Source organism: Mauremys mutica, chromosome 3 (genome assembly GCF_020497125.1).
Source record: "Mauremys mutica isolate MM-2020 ecotype Southern chromosome 3, ASM2049712v1, whole genome shotgun sequence".
Lineage (NCBI taxonomy): Eukaryota > Metazoa > Chordata > Testudines > Geoemydidae > Mauremys > Mauremys mutica.
Window position 1 is genome coordinate 102,038,237 of NC_059074.1, and position 14,920 is coordinate 102,053,156.

Below are 14,920 nucleotides of genomic sequence, written 5' to 3' on the forward strand. Positions count from 1 at the left end.
CCTTCATGCTGAGTCTGACTGGCCTATTCCCCCATCCTTTGGTGGGCTGGGTGGTAGCCACATTCTCTTCCAAATCCTATTGGAGATGTCCACTGGCAGCAAGCCAGGCCAGTCCACTGCATGCTGCAGCTTTAAAGCTAGAAAAGCTCTTATAATCCTGCTGTTGTGCCCTTTCATAAACTCTGTAGCTTACAACCCCCTCTCCCCCCAAGTTAACGGTCTTAGTAGGAAATCTCTGATCTCTCACAAGATGGCAGCTTCGCTACTATCATTTACACTCTTGGGCATCCAAGTGCCAGTAATAGCAGCAGTGTTGAAAGAGTTTTTGAGTTCTACTTCTGCAAAAGAAGGCTGAATGAACCCAGAAGATTCCTCCTGTAAGATTTAAAGGACCAGCCAGTCCCACTCTGAAAAGCCAAGAGGGATACAGATCAATCATCCACCCCAAGAAGACATGGTCTTCTCTCCCTTCCCCTGTTCCAAACACGATTAAGTGGGAGCGCCCAGGCCTGTGTGATGCTGAGGGTCCCAATGAAGCTCTTGACTATTGTAACAAGACTGACTTCATTTGAGGCTCATTTAGAGAGGAACCTAAACTCAAAACTCACCTGTGAACAAAAATATATAGGTTTGGCACTGCTTTAGAACCAAGTCCCACTGTCAGAAATGGGAATCATGAGTTAGGATGATGTGGACAGTGAGTTAGTCACTATAGTAAAGATTTCACTGAGAACTGGACTGACTTATATCTTCGCATTTTTATTAGTGAAGAGTATTTACGTACAGGAAAATGAAGCAGTAAGAGCATTGTAGGTGGTGATCGTTGCATGTCTTAAGACCAAGCTGCTTAAAATACCTGAGAAGTTAATGCTGTTCATAGTGTCATATTACCATTATGAAATGGAATTTTTACACATTAAAAAAACAGGAAACAAACTGACCTATAGATTTACTGGACATTCATACAAAAGGTCCTGATGTGTCGAGAATTCTAAAGATGCTGTATTCCATAAAAAAAAAAGTTTGGGTTACTGAGCCACTGTGCAAGAACCTAAAGTAAACAGGATGGTTGTAATAGAAGGTATCAGTATGAGGGTGGAGTTCATATACCTAGTATATTCTGTATGTATTTTTCTTTTCTCACCACAAACATCATTTATGCTTTATTGATTATTTAATGTATTCCACCATTTGTGGCCAATTCACACATGCATCCTGCTCCCTCCAACTTTTGTAACATGATTTTTTTCCCCTCACATTGTGGTTTTGTTGACAAGGAAAAAGAAAACTTGACTTGGCTAAGTTATGATCAGATTTTCAAAAGCATTCTGCCCGTCACATCTAAGGGGTCTACAAAGAGGTTGGAGGGAGGCTTTTATAGTTTGTGAGACATGATTAAAGGAAGGATGACATAAAATCTACAAATATTTCAAGGCTCCAACAGCTTCAGATACCAAGGTTGGATATAAATGATTTAGGGTCCATAACTAGAAGTAATGAGATAATTGGGGCTGCATTTCAGTAGGATGTATAATATTAGTCTTGCAACAGTAGTCTAATTGCTTTGGGGAATGCACTAGAAAATGTACCATAGGGAAGAAACACACACACACACACACACACAGACACACACACAAACAACTGGGTATCTAAGCTGGTTATTAATGAGAGCTCAGATGTTTTTCAAACAAAATTATTTAAGTCCTAGAATCTTAAACATCCACATTACAATAGTGTGGAGAAGTAAAACCCCAATCCAGTGATCACTGAAGTTAGTGGGAGTCTATCCATTGACTTCAGTGGATGTATTTTATCAAGCCTTAAAAGCAGAATTCAAAATAGAATAAATTACTGCGAAATCTGCATGTTCCAGCTAAAGCACAGTTTAATTTGTTTGTTTTTCCTTACTCATTTATATATAAGGTCTCCTTGGCCCTGCTAAAAGAGATGCGTGGCTGCAGTTAAGAGCAGAGATTGAAGCTCTGACCGACTCCTGGTTGACAAATGCACTTAAATCATTATCAATTATTAGCACTAGGTATGTACTTGCGTATATTGTAAGAATATTAATATTAATTTATTTTATATTAAAAATACAAGTACCACAGCAGAATAGCCTTCATAAGTAACCCTATAGTAACAAACTAGAGAATCTGTGAAGTGGAGGGATGAAACTGCTAGGTTCACAGATTTCAGTTCTTTAAATGTACAGTTCTTTAAAGAGACACTTACAGTTAATGTAAGCCTAAAATGGACTTCACCTTTAAATTATGTCCTCTAAATTCAAAATCTATCTATCTTGTGTTTCTGCATAGTGTCTGCCTGTAGAGGTATCTGTGCACTGCAATACATTACAGCCCAGAACTCAAAGGTCTCTGACCATTCCTGCAAACATAATAATGACGACTCTGGGGGTATGTCTACACTGCAGTGTGAGCCCAGGGTTCAGACTTGTGCTCATAACTAAACCCCCTTCCACCAGCACAGAAATTGCTCTGACCCAGGGTCTTAGGGCACCATAGAGGTAGAAGGTCCAAGCCTGCATCAAGCTAGGACCGAGGGTTCAAGACCTATTGCTTGCAGTGTAGACACAGCTACTGGACTCATGCTCCGGGAGTCTGCCCATAGTGTCCTACAGGGTGACTTTCTTTGTTCTGTAGACAGTCAAGTTTTCACACACTACACAATGAACAAAAGACTAAAGCAGCCACATTTTGGGAGGGCTCTAGGAAGTCTGGGATATGGGTGGTTGTCCTCAGGCTGCATAATGCAGTGTAGACACTGGAGCCACAGATGGAGACTGAAGGTTCAACAGTTCCTAATCTGGTGTTACAAATGAGTGTAGATACTCAAGCCCTAGGTTAACAAATCCAGGATCTGCTAATGCACATGCTATTAACCCTGGGCTTACATTGAAATATAAACATACCCTGAGTGGATGTGCAGGTTTTTTTAGAGCAACTATCTGTTTAACCAAAGTAATTAAAACCCAGCATTCCCACCCCTAAGAAATAAAAATAACCTTATTGCTGGTTCTTCAACAATAATATTCACAGAGCAGTACCTGTTCCCTCTGAGCTAATCAATACTGCAAGTGCAAAAATGTAGTAATGAACAACATGGAGCCACATTGTCTTCTATTTCAAGAGTAACATGGGTGAGAGATGAATTGGTGTTAAAGGAAAAGAACAAAAAACGAACAACTATTTTAAACATCTACATGTTTTTTAATAAACAGCAGCTAAACTGGAAATCTATTTTAGCAGTATCTAATGAAAGAAAAAAATAAAGCATAAATTATTTATTTGTACGTGTGTTTGACACCATACTTCTTATTTCTAAAAATATTATCCACACAGTATTCAAAAGATCGCATTGTCATTTAAGCAATAATGGATGTTGGAAAATTGTTACTGATTACATAAAGACCAGTCAGATGTTTAAATAATTGTCAAGTATTTCATGAGAACTGTACATTTATCAATCCTCACAATATCGTTGAGGTAGATGTGTATTAGCTCCATTTTACTGAGGCAGAAGCTGAGACATAATGAGATTACTTCACTTGCCAAAGGTCACATGTTAACGCTGTAGAAGAGCCAGATTAGAACCCCCAAGTTCCTCGTCCTAGCCCCATGTTAACACCAGTAGGCTGCACTAGTGGTCAAGCCCTTCCTTATCTGACCTTGTAATAGAGTTAATTCCATTTCTGATTGTATAGTTGCTGCCATCTGAACTCCTCAAAGCCAGACTGAAGTGCCATAATCAGTGATGAAACTGGAAAGTTTTTACTCTCCCCTCCCCTTGAAAAGATTGCTCTTCCCACCCTTGAAATACTAGGAAGGTGGTGTTCAGTTCTGAGGCCACTATTAATTTATAATATGTATTTCTCTATCGTCCCAGTCCTTCCCTTTAAGGCAGTAATGACAAGTCAATTTTCCCCTCCTAACTCTTTTTCATCTGATTGTTCATTAGTCACCAGTAATTGCCAATTTGAGAATGCTGTTTTGGCAACATTTTTGAAAGCAACTACAGATTTGGGGTGTCTGTTTTTGAACATTTATTTTGACACATCTTAAAGGGAGCCAGTTTTCACAGCACTGCAGGCCTATTCACTTGCCCGAAACAGAAAAACCTTCCAACAAAGGATAAGATTTTTAATAAAACGGTTCTTGAGGCTGGTTAAGTGATAGTAATGCATTTGGATTGACTGTTAATGTCAGGAAATCCTGAATGCCATCCTCAGTGGCCAATTTTATTTAGCAAAATATTAACTGTATAATTTTTGAATGATGTACCATTATTCAGATTCAACAACTATTTCTCTCCCTTTAGGAGTAACTGTGTAAATGTTTTGGTAACAACCACCCAACTTATCCCAGCACTTGCAAAAGTCCTGTTGTATAGTTTAGGAGGTGCTTTTCCTATTGAAAATATTTACAGTGCAACCAAAATAGGTAAGAAAATTACTCTTTAGTCCTCAAAGACTGCATTTGCTTTATCATATGAAAATATTTTTTTTTCTCAGTGGTTTGAGCATTGGCCTGCTAAACCCAGGGCTGTGAGTTCAATCCTTGAGGGGGCCATTTAGGGGTTGGGGGCAAAAATATGTCTGGGGATTGGGCCTGTTTTGAGCAGGGGGTTAGACTAGATGACCTCCTGAGGTCCCTTCCAGCCCTGATATTCTATGATTCTAGTTATGGATGGATTCAAAACCACTTCTCTGATAGTATGAATATGTAGGTAGAAAATAATTTGTGCATTGCCTCGGTTTTTAAGATTTGACTGTTTAAAAATTTAAACATCTATGTTAGCTATGAATACTTCTAATCCCCGTACTTGTCACATTTATATATAGAATATGTACCATCTAAATATATAACTCTGTCAGAGGGTGACCCTGGCACTTATACAGGGAGCAGGGCAAGTGCCCCTGATCAGTATGCTCCAATTAAGCCAATTAAGAGGGCACCCGGGTGTAGAGCAGAAAAGAGAGCCAGTGAGAGAGAGACTGGTGAATCAGAGCAGCCTGTGTGGGAATCAGGAACAGGTGAGAGCTACCAGGGACCATGGGACTGTGGAAGGTTCCTAGAAAGAAGCAGAAGATGGTTCCTGGGGGGAAGGCTGAAGGCAAGAAAAGTGCCTAGAGGGGTTGGTTGGCTGACTTCCCCGAGCTTGGGGAAGCTTGGGTCAGAGGGTAGGAGGAGCCTGAGGGACACGGCCAGGGGTGAAGACAGGGGAGCAGTGGAGGGGCTTACCTGCTGACATCTCTAGTGCTGGAGGGCTGGATGCAGGGGAACTGAGAGAGGGCCAGAGGAGAGGCTCTCTCGGGGGATTCCCATTGTAAAGAGCAGGATTATACTTCAGGTGGAAGGGCCGTGGGTCCTGGCACAAGGACCAGGGATGACTAAGAGTCCAGGCAAGGTTGAAGAAGCCAGTACGTTATGTGTTTCATCAAACAACAAGATGTCTTGAGTTTTCATGATTGCTTGCACTTGGGTTAGAAATAGACTACGTGTTCAAGACGTCTGTTTTGGACCATTTGCGCAAGGTTTATAATAAACCAGCCCCAAGGAGGATATTTATTATAGCAAGAGAACCTGAAGAGAAGTTACTGGGGACTTTGGAAGGGGAAACTGAGGCAGGCATGCCTGTCATGCCATGGCCTGCCACAAGAGGGCACTCCATGAGGGTGGTCCCTCTTACAGTCTCCCTACTGAATTTCATCTTTTATGTGTTAGATGTATGTTATATAATTACAGTGCATTCTATGAACCAGCATTTTTACAAGTTCAGCTACCTCATCAGCATTATATGAGAGGCTCAGCTAATTTGTATTATAAACTAAGATCTTAATTTCATACACAGCAATTTCAGGCATCTAGTACCCTTCAGGTCTATTAAGTAACTTATAAATAACTTCTCGTAATGTCCTGTGACAAATTATACTCCTGAAAATGGCAATCTACAAAATAAAATTTAGGGCTTGGATTTTCAAAGGTACCTCTAAGACTCCTTTGAAAATGCAAACTCTAGTGCATGCAGAGTAATTATAGAATATGGGGAGAGAGTGAAGGTTTCCAACTGATGAAAGGTTGTATTAAGAATTCTTAAATGATGGTGACATTTAGGTCACAGGACAACCCACATTTCTATCGAAAATCTAGGGAGAATTCCCTTTAGAATATAATATGGCCTCACTTTTGATTCCTGATGGTTTCGGAAGAACTTGCATCTGAACATTGGAAATCATAGATCAAATCCAATTGTGAATTTGGGGAAATCACCATTCTGGTGACCTTTAAACAGCTAATAATTTGGAAGAGTTCATATCTGACCCATTCATCCATTCCAAATTTTAACAAAGATAGAATTTAACAATCAGTCAGTCAATCAATCAGACTTCATTGGCAAAGTGTCCTGAATATATTTGGTTTTAGAGTACCATTTTTTAAATGTGCCTTTCAGCAACACAAAGAAAAACTGATATTTTGATAACTTAATTACCTACATCATTCCATAATGAGGGGATGCATGAAATCATTTAAAACTTTCTCAAAGAATGAAGTATATCAAATAGCCTAAATTCCAGTAAACTGCCAACTTAATAGATATCATATTTATAGCAACCTGCACATTTTAGACTAGTGTGCAAATTGCACTCAGACTACAGCAAGCAGTGGTATTCAGAGTAGCACCATTTGCCACAAGAAAATAGAATTCTTGCCTGGCATGCAGGGGAATTGTGCCCACTGCTACATCCCTTCTGGGGATGCAATGCACACCACTCCTCTCTCCCCACATCCTTTCAGGTGAGTTGTGCTGCCGGGCTTGTACAAAAGGAGTGGTCCCTGCACTCTGAGCATAGTGTCTGTACTTGGAGCTGGCCCTTAAACTCACTACAATCTGGTCCTCATTCAGCAGTTCCAAAACACAATATTTTCCTAATTATAAGCCTCCTTTCTTGTCATTGGCTGAGCGCGCTTAATCCACGGTCTTGCAAAATGACACATGTTTCAGGGACAACTTTCTGCCTCATTTCATTCTTCTCCCTAGCTTTGAGTGCCCATCATCCCATAATGACAGCTCTTCCCACTGCCGTAAATGCATTTTAAATGAAACTGCTACTGTCCTTGGGGGGAAAAATTTAAAATAACCTGCAAGTATTGAAATTCAATTTTATGTTTTTACAATAGCAGTAATACCAGCCTTCTGTTACAGCCAAGATCTCTACCTAAGGTTAGGAATGAGATCTAATATCAGATAAATCTGCTTAGTCTGACCAAAGGAATTCAACTGCTTTTTGGCTGGTTGCATCTGTGAAACAAGCCAAAAGCTGGGAGCTATGAAAAAATGCACACTTTTTAATAGGATTCACTTAACCCTTTGTAAAGCTTCAAGATAACTCACATGATGGCTTGAATAAGTAGTGCATTGTTTTTCAGGCAAAGAAAGCTGTTTTGAGCGTATAGTGTCCAGATTTGGCACTAACATAACTTATGTTGTCATTGGAGATGGACGAGATGAGGAGCATGCAGCTAACCAGGTAATTTCACTCTGAACTCTTATCTCATTTATCTTCCAGGAAAAGAAAGTTGCTTTGAACGAATAATGCAAAGGTTTGGCAGAAAAGTAGTATATGTTGTTATTGGGGATGGTGTAGAAGAAGAACAGGCAGCAAAAAAGGTAACCTGTCTCATCAAATGTTGGTGTGATACATAGATACTAATGCAAGCCTTTCTGTTTCATTTCTGCTAGTGTTGCACAATGGCAGATTGGCAAATAAGTTGAATATTCAGAGGCACCAAGAGCATGATAAGGCCAACACTTACATTAAAATAAACCATTTGGATTCTAGCATTTGCTTTATGACAATCTGGGTAAGAAATGTACCCCCAAAAATTAAATGAATGTTAATGGGGAGAAAAAAGCAAATGAAACCTAAGATATAAACAGAAGTAATAAAGCAAGAGGGGTTTATTTAAAACAACATGTGGAAATTAGAGCCAGAGCTATTGGAGAGAATGTAGAAAACCAGCAAAAATATTGTGCCAAAGTTCTTCTATCGTGAAGAAAAAAAATGCCTTTAGAATATACTAGGAGAAACATGATTGATTTTAAAACAGTTTGTTTCAAGAAACACTTCTGCAAAAGGAGGACACACAAATGTACAAATAGTTTCTTCAAAGTAAAAAATGTTTATTATCTGCACAGTTTCTCAAAGTCAAAATTTGTAAGTGTGACAGATAAGCAAATAAATTGTCAATATTTGAAAACAGAACAAGTTGGAAATCTTTCAGAAGTCAAACGCATTCCAGTGTAACTCCCAGTAATGTAGAAAAGCTGAACTCTGAATGTTGTGCTCTTTGCCTCCTGAGTTATGACCAGAAATACCAAGAATTAGCACTAAGGATAGCAAAATTTAAATCTTTCTAGTATTTTGATGGGTCCTATGTGTTGTTTTGACATTTGTGCTGTAGTGGAAACAAAATCAAAATGCTCATTCCAAATGGTTGCTTATAGAGGTGCAGTACTGGTGATGGGTCTGTGCTGAACACAGGTGGTTGGTTTTGGCAGTTTCCAGTTGGCATGCTTCTCTCTAACTGTAGCTGTACTTGCATGAATAGATATGGTTTTCAGAGGAATAGATGAACACAGCAGCTTACAAATAGATCTGAACTGAGGAAAATAAAGGTTCTTACCTAGTTCTAGAGATCTAGTCAGCTAGAGGAGTGTCCAGCAGCAGCCTTCGAAGAGTGATCTGGCATGGGTAGATCTGTAATTCACTATACTGCATCTACCAGCAGATGTTGATGTTTCCTGCAGCATCAGTCATCTTTAAATAAAGAGTGTTTCAAAAGTTTCTCTCCAGAAGAGTTTTCCCCCGCCTGGACCAAAAAAAAAAAAAAAGAGATACTTGTCTGTGTTGCAAAATGTTATATATGAGCCTTTCCTTAATGACTGTCCTATAACCCTTTAAATGGGAATTGAACCTTTTTTAATGGTAATAAATGAGTATAAATAAATAGTGATCATCCTTTTTCTAATAAATGTCATAGTAGCAAATGAGCAAGCTCCCCTGGCCAAATGAAGGGAGTTGCATTCAGCGAGTGTTGGGCTATTTCCAGTGTGAATAGTGAAACAGAACTAGGAGGAAATAATCAGATAGTCTAAGAATTAAGCTCAGATCTATTTTGGTCTGATTTTTGTCAGTATTTTACTAACAAATATCAGGCTGCAAACATAACATTACAAATATATTTTGTGAGCTTAACTGTACTTATTTGCTGTGTGCCTTCTGCTGTAGACAAGGTGTTCATTTTCCCCTCACTTTTTCCTCCTAACAAATGCAGCACAACATGCCTTTCTGGAGGATATCAAGTCATTCGGACCTCTTGGCTCTACATCAAGCACTGGAACTAGAGTATTTGTAACTGTGTTCTATAGTTGGCGATCCTTTTTTATATTTCAAGTACACTGAATTTTTATGTGTGATTCGATGCCTCTGGCTTAACACATATGAATTGTCTTAAGAAGGGAAGAAATATTTGGAATGAAAATTCCACAATGAAGAATTCAGATTGCTGAATGGAGTTAAAATGTTAGTGCTACATAAGGAAGCTCTATGGTCTTATATATGCAACATTTTTAACAAATAAAAACTATGGAGGTTGCTGGTACACACCAAATGAGCCCTAACGGAAGTGAACAAAGGACTCATAATGGCAAAGCACCAACATGCATTTTCTGACCGACAAGGTGGTGGTCAACAACATTCCTCAATATGGGGTATACTCAGCACTGAGGTTTGAATCAGACTTTAGCCTACCTAACCCAGAAAATCTGAATTGGAATGCACTCAGACTGTATAATGACAATCCTGTCTAGACCTGTAATTTGTGTAAATTATTGATGAAAATAATTTACTGTGACTTTATTAGCAGTTGATTTTTGGAAGTGGATGCAATTTTTCTTTTTTTTTTTGGAGGGGGGTGGGGAAGGGTTATATAATATTGTCTCTTTTATAAGTTTGGCAAACAGAATGTGCATAATGATGTGTTGTGCCTTAAAGACAAGACGTGTTTGTGTGTTACAATGTAATTTTGGTTAAAAACTATGTAGATAAACAAAAAAAAGTTGAGACATTTTTTGACATGACCAAATTTCAAATTTAAGTAATCAAAGAGTAGGGCTGCATCAAAAGCATTTTAAGTAAGTATTTGTTTCAGTAAGAAAAAATAAAGGAAAGTTTGTGGTTTTTATTTGGATTCTGAATAGTTCCACTGAGGCAAGTTAAGAGGCTTTTGGAAGGCTGAAATGATATTGGGGACCGTTACCTTCAAAGCTAAAGCAATTGTTTAACATCTTAAACATCCTTTCTTCATTCTCACTTGATAAAACTAAGAGCTATATTCATTAATTACTTACAGGCTACAGAAAAACCTGCATAGGGAGCATCTACCCTTTACACAAAACCAAATTAAGTCTCTTCCATTTCCCTCTTTCCCTGGTTAGGAATGGCATGGGGGATCATATTCCACACTGTAGTCCTACCACCCCTCATCTGATTTCAGTGTCATGAAGCAACTGCAAGTGTTAATGACTTTAGTTTATTGTGGAGGATGGAAATTGCTCTTCCTTGATACTGTATGTGGCAGCACATGTGCGCCCACTTGTTCTGACTGTGTAGAGAATTTGTCATGATAGGATGTGAAATGCAGATGCCAGGGACACCTATGTAAGGACAGTACTCAATGATATGCAGTCCTCCTGTTCTTTACTGTGAAACCAACCTATTTCTATTCAGGAGGTGCTTATAGGGAAATTACTTGTTGCTTATTTAAACTACATTGACCATGTCAAAGTCAGGTCTTTGGGTGAAATCCTGGCCCCCTTGAAGTCAATGGCAAAACTCTTCTATAACCAAGTAAAAAGGAAATCCTTTGCCTCCATTGGAATTTTGTACACAAGTCATTCAGACAGGCTGGTATGCTACTGCCACAAGTTTTAAATGTGCAGCCATCTCACTAGTCTTGCCACATATTAAATTATATACCTCCACTTACAGAAGAAATGTGTGGGGGGATTCCTTTTTCACCTTTCTTGAAAGAGTCCTATGGCTGGGAATTATTTACTGGTAGTTTATTCTTACAGTATGGTACCTGATCAAATTTGGCCTAAAAATAAAATTTGATGTAAAGAGGTTAAAATTTTAAGTTTCCATTTTTTTTATTGCAGTGGAAATTTTAAGTGAAGCAATTTTAAATATACTGAAGGACATTAGTCTTCAAAATCATTTTAATATTTGCTTTTAAAAGGAACATGGCAGCTATAGTAACATAGTCCACAGCCTGCCATCTATTTAAAAAAAAATTCACAATGTCATGGGAGTTTTGCATGTGAACCTATGGGAGGGTATGTCTCAGAGTGATATAAAATTTGGTATTTTTTGTACAGCATCTAGCCCAGTGAAGCCATGATAATATTGGGACCTCTATGCATTAGTTTCATACCATTAATAATAATACATAATTCACAAAACCTTACAGCACCTCACCACTTAAGGGTTTAGCCCTAAGCCCTTTACACACTATACCAAAGCTCTTTCCAGAATTCCAGATGCACAGATATACTCTACTTAAGGAAAAAGTAACATGTGGTATCTTTAAGTAGAGTCTCATAGCATATTCTTACTTCAATAAGGCTGCCTGCATGACAACTACAGGCATGAATATCCAAGGCAGATATTTTACTCAAATTGGACAGTTCCAAATAGATATGGTTGGACCTAAAGTAAGCTTTGGTCATTTGGACTTTGAGTGCATTTTAATTCAATGTATATAATACAATAATAACTGACTCCCTTCAACCCCTACCCCTAAAATGAATACAATGTTATGTTTGCAAATATTGTGTGCAATTAAAATATAGACTATTGTGCCTTTTGCAGTTACTGTAGCAATCTAAAGTGAGTACAGTACTTGAACATAGGCACTTTTAATACTGCACTTGCAAGATATAAATACAGTGCAATTTCAATCAGAGTAAGCAATATCTTAAATGTGATAAGGGGTAAGTTAGTACAGTTCAATATAAAAAAAGTAAAGTGAAATCTAGAAGCAAAGCTCTGTCTTAGAAACATTTCTTGATTGTGCACAAAGATATAGGTGGATTTTATTAGTATCCAGTATAAGCAGCAATATATGCACCAAAAACAGGTGCAAAAACATGTTCCAGTTTAAGCATTGACACAGGAGATCTGTCCATATCAAAATCCTGGATCCAAAGACACCCGAACATTGCGGGGGAGGTGGGGTTTGAAATCCAAATCCCAAATTTAAGTGTGTGGGGATTTGGCCCTTGCCAGGAAGACTACATTTTAGCGGGGAACTTGGTTCCAGCTCCACGGTTTTAGTTCAGGAGCCAGCTCTACCTTATACCAAGCACATGCTTTAAATGAATACGGTAGTTAGTATCTCTAAAGAGGAACTTTTTAAGTGACAAGAGCCAAAATTGCATTATGACTCCCAGCAATAGCAGCATTTTGGAAATTTAATTGAAGCCAAGTGTCTCTGTCATGTATTAGCAAGTTCTAGTTTATTGGGGCCTACCTAATTTAAGATAATGTAAATTAATATTAAAAGCTTGTAAAATATATGTACATCTTTACTACTTCTCAATAAATACATTTGGAACTGTTGTCATTTTCTGCACTATACTGCCCTGCAAGATTTCTGGTTTTTGTGTTTGAAACCCTCATTACACAGAAGTCTCTTCTAAGGGCAGGGTCTCAATGACTACAGCATATCTGTTTTCTTAATATGAATTCCTGATTCATTTATTTATTACCTGTAACATTTTTGTGCTTGTGTCTTTTCTACATGCAAATGCATCAAAACTTGAGTTATTTTACATAGGAGACAGTTTGAACTACTGAAGAATTAACAGGTAATCTAGTCAACAGTTCAGCCCTCATGTGAGTTCCCATTATGGCAATATCTTTGTTGCTATTGCTTCGTGGCCCTCTGTAGCTCAGAAGTAGTGATCCTGAGCTGGAGGAGGGAGTCACTCTGCAGCAGTTTCCCATCATTTGATATATAGACTGTCATTGGTACTTAACCGCTCACTCATGCCCCTGCATGAAGCAAAGGAACAGCAAGGACAGAGGTTTTCTAATGGGAAATGGGCTCAGGGATATAATTTATTATGGACTGACCATGACATAAGGCCCTGATCCTGCAAAGAATTAAGCATATACATAACTTTATGCAGGTGGACCAGTCCCATTGACGTCAAAGTCATGAACGTGCTTAAGTTTTTGCAAGCCTCCTTATAAACCGGTCTTCTCTTTGGTGTCTAGAAGTGATAAGGGCCAGATCCTCAGCACCCCAGTTGAAGACCTGGCCCTAGGTAAACAACAGTAAGGGGGTGGGGCGGAATAATTAACAGAAGGTGCACATCCTTCTATCCTATAAAAAACCCTGAAAGTGTGCTAATCAAAAGACTAAAAATTGCTTGTATTAGTTTGTGCTGGGTTAAGGATGTGGCGGGGGACAGAATATTTGTCTTCCTCCACCTCCTCCTGCAGAAGTCAACAGGTGGTAAATGGCACTAGCCCTCTACAGATTATACAAGCACCACGCTGCCACAGCACTTTCTGTCCATGATTTTTAATAGTGAAGCAGCACACGTAGGTAAGTGGTTTTAGCAAGAGTTGTTACGAAGAGCTCCAGCCTATGCACAAAGCACATGTCACCAAGCAAAAGCCTTCTAAAAAGTTCTCATCCTTTGAAGTATACTAAAATACATACTTTTAGTTGCTTGTTGGAGACCTGTGGATGTAATTCACAATGTGGGTAGGATGGACAGTAAACTAACATAAGCCTAGTTTACACTAGTAAATTGAACCATTACTGACAGTCTTCAGAAACTAGTCCCCCAGAGCTCATTTATGGCTTAGCATAAATCAGAGAAAACCATTTTAGTACCATTTCAGAAAACCCAAAAGAGCCAACCTGCTCCTATTCACTAGTCCTTAATGGAGATTAAGAACATAAGAGCCACCATACTGGGTCAGACCAAAGGTTCATCTAGCCCAGTATCCTGTATTTCAACAGTGGCCAATGCCAGGTGCCCCAGAGGGAATGAACAGAACAGGTAATCATCAAGTGATCCATTCCCTGTCACCCATTCATAGCTTCTGGTAAACAGAGGCTAGGGACACCAATCCTTCCCCTCCTGGCTAATAGCCATTGCTGGACCTATCCTCCATGAATTTATCTACTTCTTTTTTGAATCCTGTTACAGTCCTGGCCTTCACAACATCCTCTGGCAAGGAGTTCCATAGGTTGACTGTGCATTGTGTGAAAAAAATATTTCCTTTTGTTTGTTTTAAACCTGCTGCCTATTATTTCATTTGGTAACCCCTAGTTGTTGTGTTATGAGAAGGAGTAAACAACACTTCCTTATTCACTTTCTCCACACCTGTCATGATTTTATAGACCTCTATCATATTCCCCCCACCCCAATCGTCTCTTTTCCAAGCTGAAAAGTCCCAGTCTTATTAATCTCTCCTCATATGACAGCCATTCCATACCCCTAATCATTTTTGTTGCCCTTTTCTGAACTTTTTCCAATTCCAATATATCTTTTTGAGATTGGGCGAACACATCTGCATGCAGTATTCAAGATGTGGGCGTACTATGGATTTATATAGAGGCAATATGATATTTTCTGTCTTATTATCTATCCCGTTCTTAATGATTCCCAACATTCTGAGCGTATGTTTCAGAGAACTGTTCACAATGACACCAGGATCTCTTTCTTGAGTGGTGCCAGCTAATTTAGACCCCATCATTTTATATGTACAGTTGGGATTATGTTTTCCAGTGTGCATTATTTTGCATTTATTGACATTGAA

General features: G+C 38.8%; 1 protein-coding gene across 1 annotated transcript in view; it reads left to right on the forward strand.

The window, feature by feature from the left end:
• EYA4 (EYA transcriptional coactivator and phosphatase 4) overlaps nucleotides 1-9,956 on the forward strand; it is a 198,819-nt gene extending 188,863 nt beyond the window's left edge. The window contains exons 16-19 of the mRNA XM_045012059.1: nucleotides 1,924-2,038; nucleotides 4,336-4,457; nucleotides 7,586-7,686; nucleotides 9,354-9,956. Of these exons, the coding sequence (XP_044867994.1) occupies nucleotides 1,924-2,038; nucleotides 4,336-4,457; nucleotides 7,586-7,686; nucleotides 9,354-9,434 (419 nt within the window). The 3' untranslated portion in view covers nucleotides 9,435-9,956. The remainder of the gene's footprint in view (nucleotides 1-1,923; nucleotides 2,039-4,335; nucleotides 4,458-7,585; nucleotides 7,687-9,353) is intronic.
• The last annotated feature ends 4,964 nt before the right edge of the window (nucleotides 9,957-14,920 follow it).